The sequence below is a fragment of the Stegodyphus dumicola genome, chromosome 8 (assembly GCF_044657685.1).
Source record: "Stegodyphus dumicola isolate Sdum_Otavi_A_Nest chromosome 8, ASM4465768v1".
Lineage (NCBI taxonomy): Eukaryota > Metazoa > Arthropoda > Arachnida > Araneae > Eresidae > Stegodyphus > Stegodyphus dumicola.
This window is the reverse complement of record NC_140775.1, coordinates 85343067-85365722: the sequence shown is the minus strand read 5'-3', so window position 1 is coordinate 85365722 and position 22656 is coordinate 85343067. Positions and strand designations below refer to the sequence as shown.

General features: G+C 32.3%; 1 protein-coding gene across 2 annotated transcripts in view; it reads left to right on the top strand.

Annotated features, from left to right (window-relative positions):
- The window catches only part of LUBEL (Linear Ubiquitin E3 ligase), a 125036-nt gene that overhangs the window by 42055 nt on the left and 60325 nt on the right, over positions 1-22656 (top strand). For both annotated transcript variants that reach the window (XM_085822058.1, XM_085822059.1), the window contains exons 2-5: positions 9415-9484; positions 11542-11864; positions 15145-15322; positions 21015-21121. In XM_085822058.1, coding sequence (XP_085678184.1) covers positions 9460-9484; positions 11542-11864; positions 15145-15322; positions 21015-21121 — 633 coding nt within the window. In that variant the 5' untranslated portion in view covers positions 9415-9459. The remainder of the gene's footprint in view (positions 1-9414; positions 9485-11541; positions 11865-15144; positions 15323-21014; positions 21122-22656) is intronic.

Genomic DNA, 22656 nt, shown 5'->3' with positions numbered 1-22656 from the left:
TTATATAAGCCGAAGTTTGATGCAAAATTTAGAAAAAAAAATGAAAACCATAACCGATTTTAAAATATCCGTATAAATCCCGCTTTGTCTTAGCTAGATTTTAGTAGACGAGTCGAATGTTAAGTCCCTATTCACCTTGAGCTTCAATTCGAAAACTGAAAGAAGAGTATAATAGAAAGCAAAAGCACTTTGGGCACCATTAGTTTCACTTTCTCAATTTCTTCCAAATTTTGATAGTGCCTATCATTTGGCTGTTTGGTATTATCATGAAGAATTCTGCTTTGGTTTGCAGTAACCATTCTCAAACAGTAAATCTGTATATACATTTGTGCTTTCACTTTTATGAATAAAACGCAATTCTTTATTTATTTTCAACTATGTATAGTGAAAAATGCTTCAAAAAAAAAAAAAAAAAAAAAAAAAAAGACTGCACTTTCTCCTATCCTTAAATTAAAAGCTAAGCTTATGTCACATTTGATGAGCAATTCTATAGATTGAACTAAAGATTGTGTTATCTACGAAGAGGGTGTCCAGCAGTACTAATAGTGATATTGAGGACAATGACTTTCATCTGGACGCCTCGAGCAAAAAGCTCTAAGAAATGGAAAAAAAACAAAAAAACGAGTCGGATATCAACATTTGCCGAGTTAAAACCAAACCTTAAGCCGTATTAAGACTAAATAAAATTAAAATAATATTTTTTCAATCATTGAACTTATACTATTATATTTGTGATCACAATATTTATAAATTATTTTTAATTCTTAGACCAACTTCCAAATCTCAAAGTAGTAGTGAAAGCTTTCCTGAAAATTTTCGACTTATGCACGGAAATATACGGTCTATGTTCCTGAAAACAAATTGCTTATAAAATATTCTTAAACGGCAAGTAAAGTTCTTAAGAATTCATTCGGCCTTTTAACTGCAGAATATTGCCCTTTGACTTTCACTCCTACATAAATGTTTTTAACAGCCTTCTATATTTATCGATGACGTAGTACATGTCACATGTCACGAAGTTGTTCAACATGAGCATCATTTAACATTTTGGCTAGAGCACGGCAAATTTTAACGTTGGTTTTAGTTCTACTATCATACTCAAACAGCTACAGTCCCTTCCCCCCTCATCCTGAACTTTCACTTTTATAAAATAAGGTGCGATTCTTCGTTTCTACTGCAGATTGAAAGATGCCCGGACAAAAACGGACTGCATATTATGGTAAATCTAATATAAAAGTTATCACTACTAATTTTAATCTAAAAGCTATCCCTTTTTTTTTTTTTTGAAGAACGACATGGATGGAATTAAATATGATATTATTTACAAGGAGGATAGCGGATATATTAATGGTGAAATGGAGGTCCATGGTAGTCACTAGGACTTGTTTCAAGCATAGACTTCGGAAAATTGTTGAGAAACTCTGAGTCGAATATGGGTATTAAACGATTTAATTAATATTTATTAGGATTAAATAAAACGAAATTAATGTTTTTTTAGTTATTTAATTTACAGCATCATTTTTGTAATACTATTATTTATCATTAATAAATTATTTTGAATTCCTATGTAAGTGGACCCCGAAACTTCAGTAGTAAAATATTTGCTAAAATGCCTCTGCTAATTTAGGAAAATATACATTAAGCTGAATTAGAACACAGGCCGATAAATATTCCGAATTTCAGCGTTATTCCCAAGGAAGTTCAAGAAAAAACAGTGTAATGAACTTTGTTGGATTTTTAACAACAGCACTGTAATTATCGTGGCGCAGTTCACAAGAACATGCAGTGTTCCAAGGCTAAATAACGTGGTATCGTTTTCTGATAGTGTATGGGGAAAAAGCAAATGATTTCCTAATTTTGCTCTAAAGAAACTGAAAAAGATCTGGCAGTACTGAGAACGCCTATAACATTTCTAAGATAGCCGCAAGTGTTGAAAAGAATTGTGAGCACATTTTAATTCTTTTTGCAACTGTAGAAATTATATGTGTGAAAATGGTAGATTTTAGTGCACTTGACAAAATAATTATTATTATATCATTTTCAGGCTTTGGTTATGCTGTAAAGGAAAAGAGGCTAATAAATAAATGAAACAGCATAGCGTTAAGAATTAGTTTTGCATAAGTAAATATATCTTGAAACAGTATTTGTTGAATGATTGGTTGTAGACATATTTCTGGCACCTAGAGACATCAAATTTTGAATAGCGTAGTCCTCCACTCGAATATGGGCATCCGGAAGCCCAGATTAAGAATTTCTTTTGTTATATATTTCATATTTTATGAAACTTTAACGAATTTTTAATTAAGAAACTCAACGATTTCAAAGTGAGCGATGGCAACACTGTACGAAAAAAAAAAACATTTTTATCTCAAGCGCGAGAGGCTGTGTATCAGAAATACTAAGGATATGCTCTTTTAAAATTACTTTATTACTGTTGAATTGAATTTTATGGTTTAAGGGACAAGAACATGATATTTAATAAATAAAAGTAACACACAAACCATTAAATAAACGGTCCTTTGGGCGTACTATGAAATCTGAAAGCTTTCAGATTTTTTTAATCCCAAAGGAGCGTTATCTCAGAAGGCTATTGGTCTCAAAAGGGGATTTTGCGTTGAATCACTATAGAAGACTGAATCACTTTTGAAATTGCTGCCACCAAATATTACAGCACTGCGTTATATTTAAAGAAATTAAATAATGAAGAATTTGCATGAATGTATGTATTTTTTCGCATGGTGGAAAAACAACAGTACCTAGAGCCATCAAATTTTGAATAACGTAGTACTTTTCCCTGATATGGACACCTGGAATCTCGAATTTTAAATTTGAAGTTGGATTATTTTATTATCGATTTCATATTAGGTAAAACTTTAATGCATTTTTGATTAACAAAGTCAATGATTTCAAAGCAAGCAATGGCAACACTGTACGCGGAAAAAAACATTTTTATCTCCAGAGCGCGAGACTTCCTATTAGAAAGTCTAAAGATAACCTGTTTTTGAATACTTTATTGTATATTTCAAATTTTATAAAACTTTAACGAACTTTTAATTAACAAACTCAACGATTTCTAAGCGAGCAGTGGCAACACTGTATGGAAAAAAAAATTATCTCCAGTGCGCGAGACTGTCTATCGAAAAATCTAAAGATAGGCTGTTTTAAAATATTTTGAACCCAAAGGAATATCAGCCTAAAAGCTCTCGAAACGTGTATGTGTATGCAAAAAAAAAAAGAGAAAAAAAAAAAAAAAACGCCTCCTTGGGAGGAAATATAAAATCTGAAAGCTTTCAGATTTTTTTGACTGCGCTGTAAGTAAAATAACTAATAAATTCAAAGAAAAATAAAGGAATGTTAAAAGATACTTTTTTATCACCAAAAAAATAAGTTACTAATTATTAAACTTCATAATCGCAATGATTTTGTTTGGTTTTGTTATTTAGGGGCGGGAGGAATTTCACTAGTTAAGCTTTTGTTTCTCAAGTAACGGGAGCTCCGTTATTTCTGGGTTTATAGATATTTTTAGGTTTATTTTTATTATTATTCCACTGACAAGAGAAAAACATTACCTTTCATCATTAAATCGTCTTAAATTAATTTACATATATATAATAAATGTGCTAGTTACTGCTGTTGATTATGCTGATAATTTATGCTTTAAGTCCTTGGTCTTTAACAGACAGCAGCCGAAAGAATTATCAGCACAGCCCTATTTCTGAAATATATCTGGATGAATTGCATAAGAAAAATAATAGAAGGAAAATATTCTGTTTTAATTTAAAAGGAAAAAATTAATTAAAAATAATTTTGCAAACCTTAAAAAAATTGAAGAAAAACTTTTAAGAAATTGAAAGCATTTTTTAAAATCATTCATTTAAGCTTAGGTTATATCTCGATAAATTCTTTAAATATTCTCAATTTTGCTAATTACATGGTCCACCTTAATGTGATGAATTTGTATAACATGATTATCAGCTTTAGTATTTCACACACATTCAAATAAATTAATAGTTTCATAGGATAAAATAACAATTTTTTTTCCAGTGGCGGTCCGAGCCGACTTTGCCACTACTAAGGCCAGAAATGGTGGTCACTTTATTACGGAGGCATCTAATAGGTGGGCCATCTTTGCCTCCTATGAAAGGACGGACAATTGCAACCATGCGTTCTCTGGGATTCTAACCCAGGCCCTTTGGTATCGCAGTCGGGTCTCCTAACCACTATATGGTGTGGGCGGCAATAAGTAACATATTATTATTATCTCTTTGTACTATTTAAATAGGCAAACAAAAATTTAACTTTCAATTGCCTCGTAAGGAAAGCAAGCTATTCGAATAATTAGAGTTCGAAATAAGTAGATCTATACTTTAAAGGAAAAAAACATAGTCGATATTTTTAATTCTTATAAGACTTCCCGAAGTTCGCAAAGTAATTAATTTAATTTCCGTCAATTTTCTAAAAAGAAAAAAAACATGGATGCTTGAGAAACGGCCTCAAAAGAACAAGTGATTCGGATAAATGGGTATCTGAATATCTGAAATTCTGCTACAAAAGCATGTACAGTTGATTTTGTGAATTTTTACAATTTTTCCAAAATTCCAGAAATAAATGTCAAGAAAAAGATACTGCAGATATGCGAAAGACATGTATTTGCAAAAATAATATTGACTTCAACGTCATTTACTTGTATTTTACTTTCCTAGCATTAGCATATTATTTCGTCGACGCTACCCGGAAGCAATATATAATGAACTCGTAAAACTGTTTTGAAATATTAATAACCCTTTATCATTTATCTCATCCGTAAGGTAGCATATTTTTAAAACTACAAAGTGGGCTTAAAAAAAGTGGTCATGTTTATAAATGTAATACAGTTAAGGACGAACTTGACGTTCCCTATGCTAAAAAAGAAAAAAATTAGAATGGAAAAGTAAATCCACGGCGATTGCTTCCGCTGAGCGAAACTAAGTTTAGAAGATGTAATGAGACTTCGACGACGGCAGTCCAGGCAGTGAGCCAAATACTTCGTCACACAGCAAGGCTAACTGCATCGCTTGATTCTTATTCACAACAAAGCTTACTGTTGGCATGTACATTTGGATCATTATCTGGACATGCCTCTGAATGTTATAGATATCTGAAAACAATGAACCAGGGAATGGGAGTTCTGAAATAAAAGAAGCTCAAATTGGAAATGTACATGAGGATGCATTGTACATGATTTTTTTAATGAATCCTGTTTCTGCTTCAAATCAAGAAACATACAAGTGAGAAAAGTTAACGTTACTTTGCTTATATAATCTGCGAATAAACACAGCAAATGGCTATGGCACTATTAGATTTAAGTTCAGATAGAAATTCGCTCAAATTCGGATCTTCAAGTGCAGCTTTAGAAGACATGAACTTACATTAGAATGGTATATACACTGCTCAAAACAATTAAAGGATATTGCGGTTTTAGGTGAATCTTGTGGCTGGGAAACTTTTTAGCTGATTGATACATGGTCGACAGACGTAGTAGGTTATATGAGAATGAATTACACATGTTTGGCAGAAAAAAAAATGCATTTTATTGCGCATTTGTGTACGAAAGGAAAAACCCACAATTTGTGCATATGAGAAAAAAAGAATAATAAAAGGTGTTTTCTTCAAAAGAAATCATTTTCAGTAGGAGGTATGGCTTCCACGGACTGCCAGCAACGTTGAACACCTTTGAGGCATGGAGTCAATGAGGCTATTAATCACAAGTTGGGGTATTCTGTCCCACTCTTCCAGAAGAGCTCTTTCTAGTTCTTGGAGAAGTTGTGGGGGTGGTTGCCGGCCAGCAACTCGTCTTCCTAAAGCATCCCAAACGTGCTCTATTGGAATCATGTCTGGAGAACACGCATTCATATTTCGGTGTCTCCGAGCCGTTAACACTAAATAACGATCTTCATTGGGCGTTGTCTTCAGTCTGCACTTCCAGTTTCCAAAAAACGGTTCCAGATCCTGGAAATCACACTTTGTGACACTCCATTGGCTTGCGCTACTTCGGCTTGAGTTTGGCCTCCTTCTAACCTACCAACAACTCTCCAACCTTCTGAATCGGTTAAATAACTTCGCTGAGACATCGTAGTCATCGAAACAAAGCAGTCACTGAATGCCGATCATCCTTGTCTTCATTGTCTTTTATTCAGTTGAAAGGCAAATTTCATTCGCTGCCGCTGAAGCGACGTTTTTGACGTCGAACTCAAAATTAGCATAGTATGAAAATCAGAAAAATGTGCATTTGTGATTTTCTTCTTCCATTTTCGGCAAAAAAAAATTTCTCTTATATCTTTATTTTATATAAAACTTATAATACCCTTTAATTGTTTTAGCAGTTTACATTAGAAATCACGAATAAGCATCAAAAACCATGAAGTCTATGAGTGAGATTTGTATTAAATATGAAGTAAACATGTGAACTAATGAAACCATTTAGCCATATACACGTGTTGGAGAAAACAAGTGCACAAGAAACTCTGTAGAAGGATAATGCGTTGAGACAGGATGCTCAGCTAGATGAACTTCATAAATCCTTTCGATATCTTTATTTCATATTTATAGCTTCTACATACAGCACTCTTTGAAAGTTTTAATGATACATAATTTTAAAAAAGTTCAAAAGTTTTAAGCTATTTGATTTGTGTTCTGTTAACTTTAACACCAAAAAAGAAAAAACACTTAAACTTCAAATAGCTTCTGTTTGAGTGTTCTGTTAACATTCTACAAAAGCTACCACAGCTTAAAGTCTAACACTAACTACTTCGTGGCTTCTCTCCCTCTCATGCTTTGGCAATGAGGAGGAAGCTGATGACTAAAGACGGAGGATTGCGTAACAGATAATATTTAAAAATTAATTATAGTGATATTGATCAAGTCTATGTAAAATTCCTAGGTTAATACTTAGGGTAACTAAGTTACAGCCGCCAAAAGGGATAGTGGTTAGCGTCGTTGACTGCCATACCGAAAGGCCAGTGTTTGAATCCCGTAGATGAAATGTATGTTTGTAAATGTATAGTGTCTGTGCGGCATGGGAACACTCTAAGTACGGAGCGAGCCGAAAGTCCTCTTGAGAGCTTTGTGGTAGGGAAAGAGGGGTGGCAGACCTCGGACCCGTCCTACCGGAGGTGTTCTGCTTCAAAATTGGGACGGAAGTGAGTACAGTCGTTTTGTCACCTATATGGTGTTCAAGGTTATTGCTAACGGCAGGCTCAGTCTTGCTCTTCTTGCCACGATGAATTTCGTGGGCTTGTTCTGATGTAACTCTCAGACAAGTGAGATAAGTCACAACACAAGCACACCGCACGAAACTTATTTACACATTTAAAAAATTATTTGTGGAAAAGAATGAATGCATTATAGGAGAGTCGAATTTACAGAGATTGTAATTAACAATTAAAAAGGTTTTGTTTTATCATTTTCGTTTAAAATAAATTTGCTATCACAGAAGAACTTTAGCTGCAGTTGATAAAAAATTTTAAAATCTGATTTAATAATAACGTTACAATAATACTGAATAACGTTACAAAACCAAAAATAATTTCTTCTATTTCTTCGATTCTAAGACCCAATGGATTTTAAGACGGATCTCTTAACTTCAACTTTACCAATAGAGAAAAATAGTTTGATTTCAAGAAAATAAAATGAGTAAAATCAAACGCTAAAACCATTTTAACGTTAGAATATACTGACTTCTTTTTCTTGGAGGCCAAAGATTTATAAAAACAATAATATTCCTGTTTAAATCAGTAATTTGGAAAGCTACGCTTTTTTTGAATAATTTAAGGTTATTAATCTGAGTAATTCTGTAAATTCGGCAACTCTAAGACGTCGGTAATTCCGAAGAATAACCTATTTTTAGGGACGTTTATATGGTGTTGTTACTAATCTTACTTGTTTGAATCATAATAAATCCACGAATTATTATCGTGACAAGAACTAGATCGTCGTACTAGTATTATCGCTGACCAGAGTCTTTAGGTGACAGTTCGACTTTGCTCATTTCTGCCCTATTCTTACCGCTAACACAATGTGCAGAATAATAGCAGCAATAGCAGATGATATCACAGTATTTAAGAACTGTTTTTATCCTCAACAGTACATACTTTAGTCATTAACATCAGTTAAAAATGAATTGCTAAGTCATAAAAATTAATTAAGTGCACGGCCATTAATATTCTGTTTCTTATTGACTTCTACCTAAATAAAAGAGTATCATAAACATTGTTCTCTCTGTTTTAAAGTGCATTCATTTCGTTTTGAATGCTAATTTAATTTACATAATATAAAATAATTATTCCACAATTTAAGCTGCTTAGCAAATGAAGGTAGAATGCCAATAGTATTTTTCTGCTAATTATAATATAGATTATCTCTCTTTTGTGTGTTTCTCTTAATTACTGTCAAATTGATTGGTATTTCGGATTAACATGTAATATTAGCATTGCGAATACTATGTCAAGAGTCATAAAAACTACTCTTTCAGCTATTGAAATCTTTTCGCGAATGAATTTTATATAAAAATCTACAGCTAAAATTTCTTATGAAGAGAAAATTCCTGCAAATTACATTAAGGTATTTGTCATTTAACAATGATAAAAACTGCGTATTTGTAAATTTTATAGCTTCTGAGAAAATGATGCGCAAATCTGTAAAATTTACATGAGAAATAGATATTTTTAGTTGTTGCTAATGATACATCTAGACTACGGAGGAACTTTATATTATTAAGTTATGTATAGATCAAACAATGTTTCTGCCGTGGTTCTAAAATATTCAGCACCAATGATACAGTATGACTTCGCTCAGTTTTTCAGAAGATGAACTCTACTTTAAAGAAAATAGCATAGAAAAGTACTGTATTCTCTTTCCTATCATCAGCCTCTCTACAAGACTTTCGGATGGACTATTTTAAGTGCACCCATTCCGCAAAGGTACTGCAATAGCAACAACCATGTATTTCTCATGCCCATAATCAATCCGAGACACCTTCGGCGTGGTAGCCCTATTAAGTAATAATTTGAAATAATTTCATTGTTAATTCATATACAAGGCCATACACAAGGTCATATACTATAAGTCATATACAAGGCCTCTACGTATGTAGTTGTTTTGAATTTAAGATATATGTTTCATTCTTGGAAAAGAAACGATAATTTATTGAAAAAAATAATTATTTAAATTTTAAAATTATAAAATTGGATTCTACTAATAATTGTGGATGTTAAACATTTATTTTTTGGAGGTTAAAAATATATAATTAAAGCGTTAATATGAGAAAGAAAGACACTTAAAAACAATTATAGAAGTTTATGTTCTTGAAATATATAAAATGAAAACTAATTTTTATGTTTAATTACGTTTAAAAGATATTTTAATTTTTCTTTCCAGAAACTCTCGCCATTTGGAAAGACGTAAAATACATTGTCAAGAATCATGATGGGCAAAACAGAAACCCGGCGTAAGTATCGTATGATGAAACTGCTATGAAACAAAATGGATAAATAGTACTTAACTTTAGAATAAATTTTTGAAAAAGTAATAATTAATAATTTGCAAATCGCTGATTTTCAAATTGACAAAATTTCTGAAATGACTATGTCGTATCTCGCGATAATCTTAAAATCTATAACCATATGATGCTTCATGCCGTTGTATTTCAAGCCGTAAAATTCCCAGGTTAACAAACTTAGTTTTTACATATCTCAGTAAAAATATTCCATTGTAAAAAGAAGTGCAAAATCAAATTTCGTACTCTCCGAATAAAACAATCTCACATGCAAAATGATACTGAATTTTAAAGGTGTTTACGAGAAAAATTGGTTGTATATAAGATAGTCTGAGTCATTAAGAGTAGATCTTTTACAAGATGGATAATTAAAGGTCTAAATATCCTACTTTGGAATAAAATTAAGTAAATATATTTTCTTTTAGTGTAAGGATAAAATATAAATTATCTTAACGTACCTGCGCTTGTACGAAGGTTGCGGTTCATCAAGGCATTTTAAATTGAAAATCATTGTCTTCATTTGAGTATATGCTATTTTATTTGCTATTTTAGAAAAATATTATGAATTATATTCTTTATTTTTCTTAAATTAGTATAGATACCTCGCTCCTGTGAAATTGTTCGTTCCTAACATCACTGCGTGAAAAGGTAATTAGTGAAGCAAGTCAATTAAGGAATTCGGATATTAATTCTGAGACGTCACTGTTAGATGATCTTTTTTACGTTGGATGAGCAAAACTGACGGAAGCAAAGGTTTATTATTCTAGAATGATGTGCCAAAAAAGATGGGCACCTATCCAATACTTAGTTGATCACTCATGGAAATATAAAGCTGCAAAAATGCTCTATGCGGAAGTAGTCCTTAGGAAATGAACCCTATATTTCCTATGGAACGTTTCATCACATCTCAAGTTTCAGGATTTGTGAGTTTCAGAAAGCATGACACTGCAAGTGTATTTCATACACATGGGATCTGCGTATCTTAAGTGGCATATCATAAGCCACAAACTCGGCTGTATCATAATCTGCGTAGCTGTGCATTGCCTTTCTAGAATAAGCTCAAAACATCAAAACGAATGCATAACATAAACGGGTTACTATTAGAACGAACACAGTGTTCACCTGTAAAGGGCTTTGTAGACGTACCTATCGTGAACACCAGCTTAAATTCCATATCATTATGCAGCCTCTACAGTTTTTGTAGTTTGGTCATTTCAGTGCGGCAAAGCAAAAGAGGGTTTATATGCCCAAGGGGAGGTATACCTTCGTGGAGAACTTTCTAAGGGAACATAGCTATAGCTCCTATTCACATTATACATGGGGAAGGCCACAAAAATTAACCGTACAGCCAGCCCATTTGCCTGGGTTCGAACTCAGGATGAAATAGCAGTATTCAGAAAACAGATCTAGAAGCCTATACAAATGTTTGTGTTGTTACTTTGCATAGGTTCTGTCAGTTTTGAACATAATGTACAAATGTAGTATTACTATGTATTCTGCGTATGCTCATCTGTACTAATTTTAATATTTCCTGGAGCACATTAAACTAAAATATCTTAACACCTCTCTGTGAAAATTTCATGTGAAAAAAATCATCGTGGAAAAACATCCCGGAGGAGACAAGGAAAGCAGTAAATATTGCTGAACAAATCACTGAAAAAGGATAAACTTCATAGTGTTAGAATATCATATGAGCAATGAAAGTGACGTCGAAATTTCGAAAAATTCGTCGAAAAACATTGTAGTAAAGCAGAAACCATTTACAAAGCATCACATAAACAAAAATTTTATGCTTCGAAATTTTTTTTTTCATTATGATCTCATGCACAACGTTGTTTTGAAATTTCGAAATTTCACAACTTTTTATTTTTTTCAAAAATTTCCAGCTGAGGTACATTTATAAGGCTTAAATAACTTAATGCTAATTTTCTTTTACTATTATTTCACAAATATTAATACTAATAATAAAAATGCGTTCAATAATTAATTTACATATTTTATTATTTCAGCAAATAGACCTCGAGATGGTCGTCACTGTGACTTATGTGGTTGCTCTCAGCCTGCTGTCCGTTGCGACAAGTGCGGCTGTCAAATATTTTGTCTCTCTTGTGACGACATGTACCACAGGCATCCTAAAAGGAGATTTCATCTCAGAAAAGCTGTTGATCCCACTCCACCCATACCACAGGCACGCCCCGTGTTGCCAATGAAAGTTTCCCATTTACCCACAACGCCAGGTGATCCGTCTAAAATGCCATTGCCACCGCCCAGGAAGAAAAAACCAGGGAAATCTTTTTTCGATACTTTCCGAAGAGGCAGTCCTTCTTCAGATGTAAGTTGGAATAATACATAAAGACAGAAATACTTTAAATAAGTAATAATCATAAAATTTAAATAGATTAGTGAACAATTCGTATTACTCACAGTACTTTATCGATGGTTGCTAATTTTACAAATTTTTATGTTTTTAACACATATAAAGCTCTTGTAGTTGTGCTGCAGGTATAAAGTGTGTGACATTTTATTAAATTTCAACTTAAGTAGTTATTTTTTTCTTAATTTGCCTTGGTCTTTATTACCGTTTCATTGTTTGTTTGCTCTCCTATCAGATTGCTTTCAAATGAGCGTCAAGGTTATGCAGTTCTTTTATAACTAAATTACTTGTATATAAAATAAATTTTTGTTGTGGGTAAATTACTTGCATTCAACGTTGTGAGTAAATTATTTGTATATAAAATAAATTCCAAAAAAAAAAAAAAAAAAGAAAGAAAGAAAGAAAGTGCAGTATTTCTATGCGAGAATAAAATTTGTTTGCTGTTAAATTACTCTAGATGTTATAAAGTATTTAAAAATCCTTTAAATACTATAAATTACTGTAAAAATTTCTAAATAGACATAACTCCTATAAAAATTCTTATTTTGGATATTGCACTAAGCTCAGAAAATTTAAATGTTTCTTTACATAAATTTTTCAGCCATATTTATTGTCGATATAGACTTATACTGAATGTAAACAGCCCTAACATATTTTTCATATTCTATTTTAAAGAAAACGATTGTAAAACTTACTCTAATAAGATATAGAGAAAATTTACAGAAAACGTTTTTCAATGTAAATTTTGCAATTTATGTTGCAATAGTACACCGAAAACTAGTTAACTAGGATGGAAATCAATTTATTTTTTAAAAGTTTCATACTCTAACTTTTGGGGGGATTTAGAAAGCTTCTAAGTCCTTCTATTTTTTTATTTATTTGAAAGAGTTCCTAATATAGTGCGATATCCGAAAATTAGAAAAAAAAGTGTTGTAATAGTTTTTATTGCTAACAATAACAAGAAATCTGTGATACAAACATAGTGGTTAATAGCGGCATACAGACATAGAATCAGTAAATAAAAAGCGAATTACTTTAAAACTAAAAAAGCTTCTTGGTTTTATTTAGGGTTGCCAACCATCCTTTTTTGGAAAGAACATTTTTTCAATCAGCTTTCTTTTCCTTGTCTTCTTTTTTTTTAAGTTCTGAAAAAAAATGTCCAATGATAATAAATAAGTAAAATAAATAATCTATAGAAATCACGCACATAATTGAACTATATTTATTATTCTCGCAATGTGTCGATATTCAGCCTTTGAAGAATTAAAGAGGAAAATATTTTGGCGTAGATATTTTAAATGTTTTGACCATCTTCAAAAAAGGCTTAAATTTCGATATAATGAAGAATTTTTTTAATTTCAAGTTCATCAAAATTGAAATAATTAGATGATGCTGAATCGCAAACATTATGGAAGTTTAAATTATTTTTTTCTTCAGCAATTCCTGTTTAGAATACTTTGATGAAATTCTATATATGTCAAACTTTCAACTCTAAATTTGTTTTCGAAGCTAAAAAAAAATCTGGACTTGAGTATGGATGACCTTTCTGGTGAAGAAACATTAACTAAAAAAACTTACAGGATCCAAAACAATAAGCAACAAATGCACATGGTTTAAAAATGTGCTTTTTATAAATGTATCAAGATTTCAAAACTAATTTCATACGTATTTTCATTACTGCAATATCAGCATGCTATGAAATAATTTTAGTGTCATGTGAATTAAACGGAAAAGTGAATGAAACAGGTGTCGATTGAATTTATAAAAAATGAATTATTTATATATTTTAATTTGAAAGAAAATTTTTCAAAATTTGCCAAAAAAGGGAAAAGCGATGCCCATTTTATCATGTCTGTCAAAAATCAGAACAAATATAATTCTAAAAATTAGAAGTTTACAGTAAAATAAAAGTTTTTAAAAGTGTCAAATGATTTTATTAAAGTTATTCTATATTTTTGAATTAACACATTTTTACGAAACTCAAATCCATACTGTAACAATGTATCTTTTCTGTTTAATGAGTGTTTAATAATATTTTAGTACTTAAATTACTGAACCTAAACTTTTCCCATTTATTTTCGAGGCTCTAAAAAATTCTTTGTTCATATGAACAGTAATTCAAAAATTTGATATGGACACCACCACATGACTTCATTTACACTTACTTTTTCGAATTATTCTAAGTTTGTTAACCGATCCCTCAAAGCAAATTGAAAATGACATCAAAAGTTGCAAATTTTGAAATTAAATATCCCGTTCAACTTTTGTTTTACGGAAGTCGAACTTCTCATATTTTTTCCATAACAAATATAAAACTTTCCTAAACATAAATATAGGAACCGAGAGACAATATTAAAAGTTAGATTTCATTATTTTTAGAATGTTTTTTTTAATTTTGCATTGCCAAAATATGAAAATTTACGTCATTGTATTTAGAAGTATATGTCCGTCAAACAATTGTGAAAAATAAAGGCCTAGTAAAGACTTTTAAGCCGAGTAAGGAAGTTGGTATATTTATACATAATTATTAGTAATAAAAAGCCAAATACTTGCACTAACGCTGATAAGTAATAAAATAAAAATTTATTTATTAGATTATCACTACAATAGAATCTTAATTAGCTTTTTATTTAAATTTTCTAAACTGCTTTATTTTCCTATTAGAAGATATATAAAATACCCTTCTAATATATATATATATATATATATATATGCACGTTTGGTACTACCTATTGCATTAAAAACAGAGGTGCACAACTAGATGTTGCAGCAATCTCATAGAAAAAATTTCAGCTTTCTACAGATAGGATTAATTTTTTTTGTGTCATGCGAAATACATACACACGTACCTATACACGTCACGGAAAAGTCCCTTTTAGGTCCCTTTTTAGGCCCATTTTATAATACATTTTTGAAGAAAGAGTCCTTTACTCTGTCCGTACATACAGACCTCATGCAAAAAAATCTTCGAAATGGATTCGGGAACATTCACTATGTATATTTTCGCTGAAATATCATAGCCGAATTTTTTCGCGATTACAATACTTTCTTTGCTTCGTAGAAGGAAGTAAAAATTGTATTTTAACAGCTTTTAGGAATGGTAAAAAAAGGAAATGAAATAAATAGATTTTGTAGTGTCTTTTACTGCCACGTGTCAGTATTGGCATTCTTAATTTTTGCTATATCAAGTAAGAATTAATTCTGTTTTAGCGATTTTTCACAAATCTGTATCATTCAGGTTAGTCCGACTCTACCTAAAAAAGAATATTCTTGGACGGATCGCTTGGGTAGCATCAAGAAATTCATGAGCAATCGTCCACTTCCACCATTACCTGTCAACAGTGACACTGAGGAAGCTCAGCCGCCGCCCACTAGCGACCTCCAGAAAGGTGATTTATCGTTCATTCACAAAAGAGGTAAGGAAAAAGATCAATATCATATACTTAAAATTATTAGTTAGCCGTGAACAGTTTTCTTTCGGGTATCTAACACAAAATACGTCATTACAAGCAATAATTAACTCTGCAGAGAAAACACAGAAATGTAAGAAAATACAGAACGATAATTGAATAGTTTTAAATATTCCATCATTAAATGCAGTTTTGAATGACAGCAGGAATAAAGCCTTTTAGACGGTTGATTTTTTTGTTTGTGATTGGGCTCTGAAATTTGTTCTGCTGGTTGAGGGGGGAAATCTGTCCTCTATGATTATGAAAATGATTAAAATAAACCCTTAAATGATTGTTTTTACAATCTGTGGTATTGTTTTATTTAGTTTCAAATAAATTAATGAATTGTTTTTATGATATTAAAAAAGCGTTGTGCTAACGTTTAATTCAGAGCAATAACTTTCAAGACAATGCAAAACTATCTGTAGATAAACAGACTAAACAGATACTAATTCAGAAGTCAAACAACAAAAACAGACTGAACAGATATTAGTGTGTAAAATTTGTCATCCTTTATATTTCAAAAAACAGGGACTTCAAGAAAATAATCTTATATATGCGCATGAAAATGCTACTCAATAAAACGGAACTAATTTATTACTAACTAAGGGATTCTGACAAGAAATGAACGTACGAAAACATTTAACATTGAGATAAATAAAGAAAATTTGAATCTGGAAAAAGTATCTCCTGTGAACCTGCATATTTTATTATTTATGCAGATTTGGAAATCACAAATTCTGCTTAACAATTCTACTTGTTTTTAAAGGTATTTAGAAACCTTTCATTATGGAAATAATGATAAATCATGTGTATTCGTTGATACCATAATGCAAATTCAAAAATAAACATTCATTTACATGTGTGTGGAAATTAGAATAATCAGATATTCCGTATCCAAAAATGATTTCAGCTTTCCTCCGTTAGATATAATATTATTATAACTAGCTTTAAGATTAAATTAAATCAGTGAAAAATGATCTATTGAAACCTATTTTGGGGCGGTTGTCAGTACATTTAAAAATATTGTGAAATTTAATTTTTTTAATTAAATTTCACAGAACAAGAACTAGCCTAAATTAAAGGCTAGTTCTTGTTTTGTTCCCTTTTTCCCCATTGAAACTGCATTTATTGTTTCTAACTTTGTGTTGTGTCATAATATCTGTTTCATAAGACGTATTTCCTTTGGATGGATAAGAAGTTTTTCTCAGCATTCTCTAGCCCTCATGTTTTGTAGATTTTTCTGCAGACAACGGTTTTTCTAACTGTGTGCATTCTTAATTCCTTCTAAGATATTTTTATTGTTGCTTCTAAGATATCTGTACTGTTATCTTTACTGTATCAAGGCCTACGCAGTAATTTACGAACTTGAGAAATCATCTAGTTATGACACTGTGCCATTGGGAGCATTAAATCTAAATTTTTAACTTGTACAATTTCTATTATTTTGCTAACAATAAAATCTTTCAATTAAAAGCATATATTTTACTACAGATTCTTTACTTTTAGAGCAGTCATTTTTGAGAAAATCACAAAAAGGGTTAATTATGCCTTTCTCTTCTTCAGCACTTCTCTGAGAATCTTGTTATTAGGGAAAGTTGAATAGAAGCGTTAATATGTATAACCGATCTCCACCCAAGCCGCCTTTCTACCACTGAATGGCCGATGCAAGTATTGAAAACAAATCTAACGCGAGAAGTTTGTTTATCCGGTCTTATCACTGCTCTATAGGACACACAATAACTAGATTCGAAATCTTTATTTTGATTCCGTCAGATGCAATTCCGTTTTGCAAATGACGCACTTCTGTAACCTTATCTAACTTTTCTCTAAAAATGTCAAAATGCTTATTTGCAATTTGAAAATTATTATTTAATTCATAATTCGTTCCAGAATTGCACAAATTAGCAGCTAATATAAAAGTGTTATGAGAAATTTGGCACTCTGTTACATTATTCATTTCTGCTATTTTATTGTTGTTATTTAGAATTGGACTGTCTGCCAGTTTTTAAATTTTAACCCATTGCATTTGGTTGCTGCAAATAAGTGACGGCTCCCTCCCACAAATACACGATCGTAATTCCTTTCTCCTTCACAAAGGATTAAAATCATTTAGTAATATGAATAATGAAGCTGCTGAGCCTACTATAAAAGTAAATGAAGTTTCAGGTTAATTGATTGTGAGCTAGGCGATTTTTATATTTAACAGTTCTCTGGGTTGTCTTTTCCTTTTAGAGGGAGAAAATAATCAATATGTCTGTATATATGAACATTTTTCAGGGTTTTTACTTTGAATTTTAATTTTTGTGAGATGCAAAAATTATATAAATAAGTTTAGTTGTGTTTTTTACTTATCTAGAGTGCTGGCTATTAAAATTGAACCATGAAGGAAAACAAGTACCAAAAATATATTTATTATACGTAAACAGTATGGCATGACGATAACATTATTAAACTTGTAAGCAGTTTGAGGGCTTCTAGGAGGGCGAAATTAGTAGAAACAGCTGCCACCTCTGGCAACTAAAACGGCCCTTTACCGGTTAGGCATGGAGTCGAACTGGGTTTGAATGATCGAAACAGGCAACTCATTCCATGCTGCTTCAAGTCTATGCCACACGTCATCAACCGCATTAGCTGGAGAGTGGTGGTGGTGGGTCAGTCTCTCAGCAATTCATGACCAGATGTGTTCAATGGGTGACAGATCCGGAGACCGTGCAGGCCAGGACAGCAATCGAATACCCTGTGCATCGAAGAAGGCCAGAACACGATGTGAAATATGTGGTCTTGCATCATTTTGTTGGAAGATGTCGTTTGGTAGGCCTCGAAGTTAAGGCACAACCACTGAACGAAAGACCTCAGAAATGGATCTTCGTTCATATTACCTTCGATCCGAACCAGAGGTGTGCGTATGGTGTACCCAATGACTCCCCAAACCATCATACCATGTGCAGGGGCTCCTATGCCGATATCGAATGCAAGCCGGTGATTTGTGGTCTCCTCAGAGCCTCCAGATACGTATACGGCCATCAGAATCAGAATACTGCACACAGAACCGGAACATGTCTGAAAAGACGACATTGTGCCCCTTCTGTGTCCAGCTTTGTCGTTCGGCGCGCCAGAGTCGCCGTCTTTCTCTGTACTTGCTTTAGCAAGTGAAGACGAAGTAATGGTCGCTGCGCGGATAATCCACGCTGCTGCAAACGTCGACGCACCGTATGAGCGGATACTGGGCGTGCTGCAAACATGCCCATTTGTTAACTAGTGGTCCGTGATGTGCTTGTACGGTTTTGCAGGGCTGACTTCACAATATGCCTGTTATCTCTAGCATTAGTCATGGAGGGCAGTGAGATTCTGCATGTCGTTCAGTATGATCCTCAGCAGCCCATTGATTCCATATTCGAATGACATTGGTTGGATGTAGACCAGTGCTACGGGCGATATCACGGAACGATAATCCGCCCTCTTGATAGGCAACGATCCTGCCTTTATCGAATTCCGACACTTGTTGGTAAGTACTTCTTATTATTAAAGTCATAACACGATATTCTGAGCAAACCCCAATTTTACAAAACGCTTTACGAATGAGAAATCCACTACACAACTTTTCTTTTATGCAGTGCTTCAGATGTCGTTCTTCCTTCCTGCATCGTCTAAATGCGCTGAAATACTAATCATTTGCATATCCCAACCTGTTCTTCCTTTCATGTGATTTTGACGTTCGTCAGATTGTTCCGTCCTGGTGTTGCAATTTTAATGGCCAGGAATGTATATATATATATATATTGAATTAAAGTTAACTCCAGATGGCAATGTCTTGATAAAGATGAGACAGGTCTATATAAGCAACTAAATTTAACAAGTATCCAAGCTATGGAAAGCATTTTTTTCACCTATTGCAGTGTTTTATTGTGCTTGACTTCGCGTATTTGATAGGCTTCAAAATCTGTTGGAAAAAAAAAAAACTCATGATACTCTAAAAGATTTTGCTCCTGAAGAACAGGGAGCTGTGTCTGATAACCCTCTAAATCGATAGAATTTTAATCAAAATCTACACCAAACTAAGTTTGATTTTTTGGCCTAATATTAAATACGAATTTAATGTTTAGAAGCAGCTATTTTAAATACAATGTTACTTTGATGCGTTATATACGAAGCTGCAAGACTTCATTTATCCATTTGAAAGCTATTCCAACTGTCTATCAATCTGAAACTTCCTTCTGTGGGTGCGACATCTGCCAGCTTCCGTGTGGAGCACTACGGGCAACATTCTCGATAACGAAATAATTAAACTATCAATGGTTTCAGTCAATTTCTTAGCTGACAAATTTTGACAGATGAGTTAAAAAAATTATTGACCAAAATCATGTAATAAAATGTTAAATTAAAAGTTTATTTTAAGGTTTTGGTTTTAAATATTAAAATAAAAATTTAGAAAACTATGAGTAACCTTCTGTATCCAGTTCTGTTCAGGTGACAAATATTCAGTCCTGGTAATAAGACACGATATAGAAATATCTTAAAAAAGTATTTGAAGCCAAATTTTATTTGGTATTTACTCCGAAAACCAACAGATGTAGAGGCACCTGTATTCACTTTGTGCAAATGTGTATATCCTAGCAAACTTTTTTAAGAAATGTCGATGAAAGGTCTTCATTCATCCACTTTGTGCTCGAAGCCAAATTTTTGCACCGAGTAATGAATATGACTGCAATAAACTAATTCACTCTCAGTAAAATATTTCTACGTAAATATACCGAAATTCCAACTGCTAACATTTGTTTCTCTTAAGTTGGCATCTAAAAGTGCAATAAATCCTTTCAGTCATTTCAACTTCTAAATCTTTCCGTCCTTGTTTAGTGACCAACTGGAATCGCAATTTTTTCTGGCACTGAAATTCTTCATTATTCTTGCAACAAATGGCAAACGGAACTTCCTTCAATGTTACAAAAGAATTTTATTTAAAAGTATGTATAAATGTATAGTTAGGTTACTGTTATAATATTGACATCTGTATGTATTATTAAGAAATTTCTATGTACTCTTAAGTAATTCGTATATTTATATTATAAATATTTACTTTTTAATTTGAAAAGTAAAAATAGCGATAAAACATATCAGCGTTACCTATAAAAACGTTCTTAAATATTTTAATCATATTGATAAATAATGTACTGTTACAATTTTAAAGATAAATTAAAAATGCTGAGCAAGACAAAATCTTATGAGCAGGACAAAATCTTATACAAACAGTTATTTTCAAGGTCATACGAATAATTCATTAAAAACATCACGTTGCTTGTAATAGCAATAAATCTCAAAACTGATGATTGTGACGCCACATGGTTGAAGAATGTGGTTACAAATAGACCAACGAAAGGTAATATTAAAAAGACTTCAATATAGATGTTTCTAATGTCAGGAAAAGAGCCTCCACAATTAAAACAATTATAGAAAAATCCATTCTATAAAATGAAAATTTTGTTATGGTTGTCATATTGGTGAACGTTGAAAACATATAAAATTGTTTAAGCGCATTTTCATCTCAGACCTCTTCGTGTATCAGTAATAGACTTCATTGTTAGGCAAATTAAATTAATCATTAATTACACAGAAAAAAATAGTATTGGTATTACATTAAATATTTGGCTTTCTGTTTCAGTCGATGACAGACCTCCGCAACTTCCACAGCGTTCTATGAAACCTCAAGAGTTTTCTGGAGACAAAGAAAACCACCCAAGAGATATAGGAAGACATTTCAACCCAGAGGTATTGTTCTAGATAGAGACTTACTGGTCGAATTTTCATATACTATTTTATATATATTGCATAATTTATACTAGTTCGAAACAGAACGTTTGATATTTTTAACCAAATGACTGGTACGTTTGTTTTATAATTCAAGTAAATCTCAAAACATTTACAATTTATAGAAAATAAGTGGATCGATAAATTTAATAATACTTATGATATTCTTAGTAGGTCAAATATATAGCAGTTGAAACCAACTATTTTGTTAATCTTGCTTTACTCATTTCAGAACATTTATTCAATACCTTTATTCCTTTCTTGAACGACTGGCATTTCATTATATAAGGAATGTAAAACAGACTTTCTTTGGAGTCGCTTTGCAGTCCAGTTTCATTTCTAATTACTACTTAAAACCGTAGTCGCCCTGACGGTATAGTGGTTAGAGGAGCCTTTTGGGGTACTGAAGGGCCCGGTTTCGAATCCCGAAAAAGACATGGGGTTTGTAAATGTGCCCGGCCAATTGAGGGCACTTCAAATATGCGACGAACCGAAAGTCCTCTCGTGTGGTTTGAGGGAAGGGGTGGGAGACCTCCGGAGCACCCTCAGGGTGCTTGCTCCCCCTCAAAATTGGAGTGGAAAATAGAAGTCCGGCACCTCGCTGGATGCTTAATTTTTTTGTAATATAAATAATAGAAGCTGACTCTTTCTGAAGCAATAAACTTCGAATTTATGGAATTTTTACTTTATTCGTCTTTTTTGTTTGTCTGCAAAAACAACAAAGTTGTAAAAGTATCAGAAGATGGCTTTCGTGTATACGTTTACTCAAATTGAGGCAGAGGGAAAATGTTGCATAGAATAATAAAGCTTGGAATGCAAAAAAAAATTAATGAGGCATTATTTATGTAAATACCATATCTAGATAATATAGTTTTTCTTGTTTTTGTAAGAGTGTTACATTTTGGGTGATAGACTTCGGCACATCTTCTATCTAATCCCGATATATAGACAAATCATTTCCACTTTTTGCTAGCTTTGTTCTCTCTCCGTTTCTCCTGTTTCAAATAGCGTGGCTGTAATTTGAGAATGGCCATAATTTAAGTGTGATGCAGAAGTTAAAATAACGGTGACATGTGAATTGACATACAGATCATTATGTTTTAGATAGGCATCGAAAACCTCGTGCCGCGCTTGAAATAAAAATATGCTTATTACTCAAATTCAGGTTTCCGATACTAATGAAAACAGAGAACTCCGAATACTGTCAACGCTGAAGCCGTAAAATACTATGAAATCCTTTCCCTTCGTCTGGTATTTAAAAAATCTTCTTCATTATGATATTAATTATGTTTCTTTTTTTCAAAATAACGTGATGAATTTTACAAAACATATTATCATTTTTCTTAGTATTCATCATAATTTATTTTGTTATTAATATCATAATAGTTTCCTCTTTATTTGTATCTCTTGTATCGCAATAGGTTTCTCTTTATTTTTAAACTTGCTTGAGATGTCATTACTACCTCTGTGAAAAAAAAATAGTTTTCCGCATAATG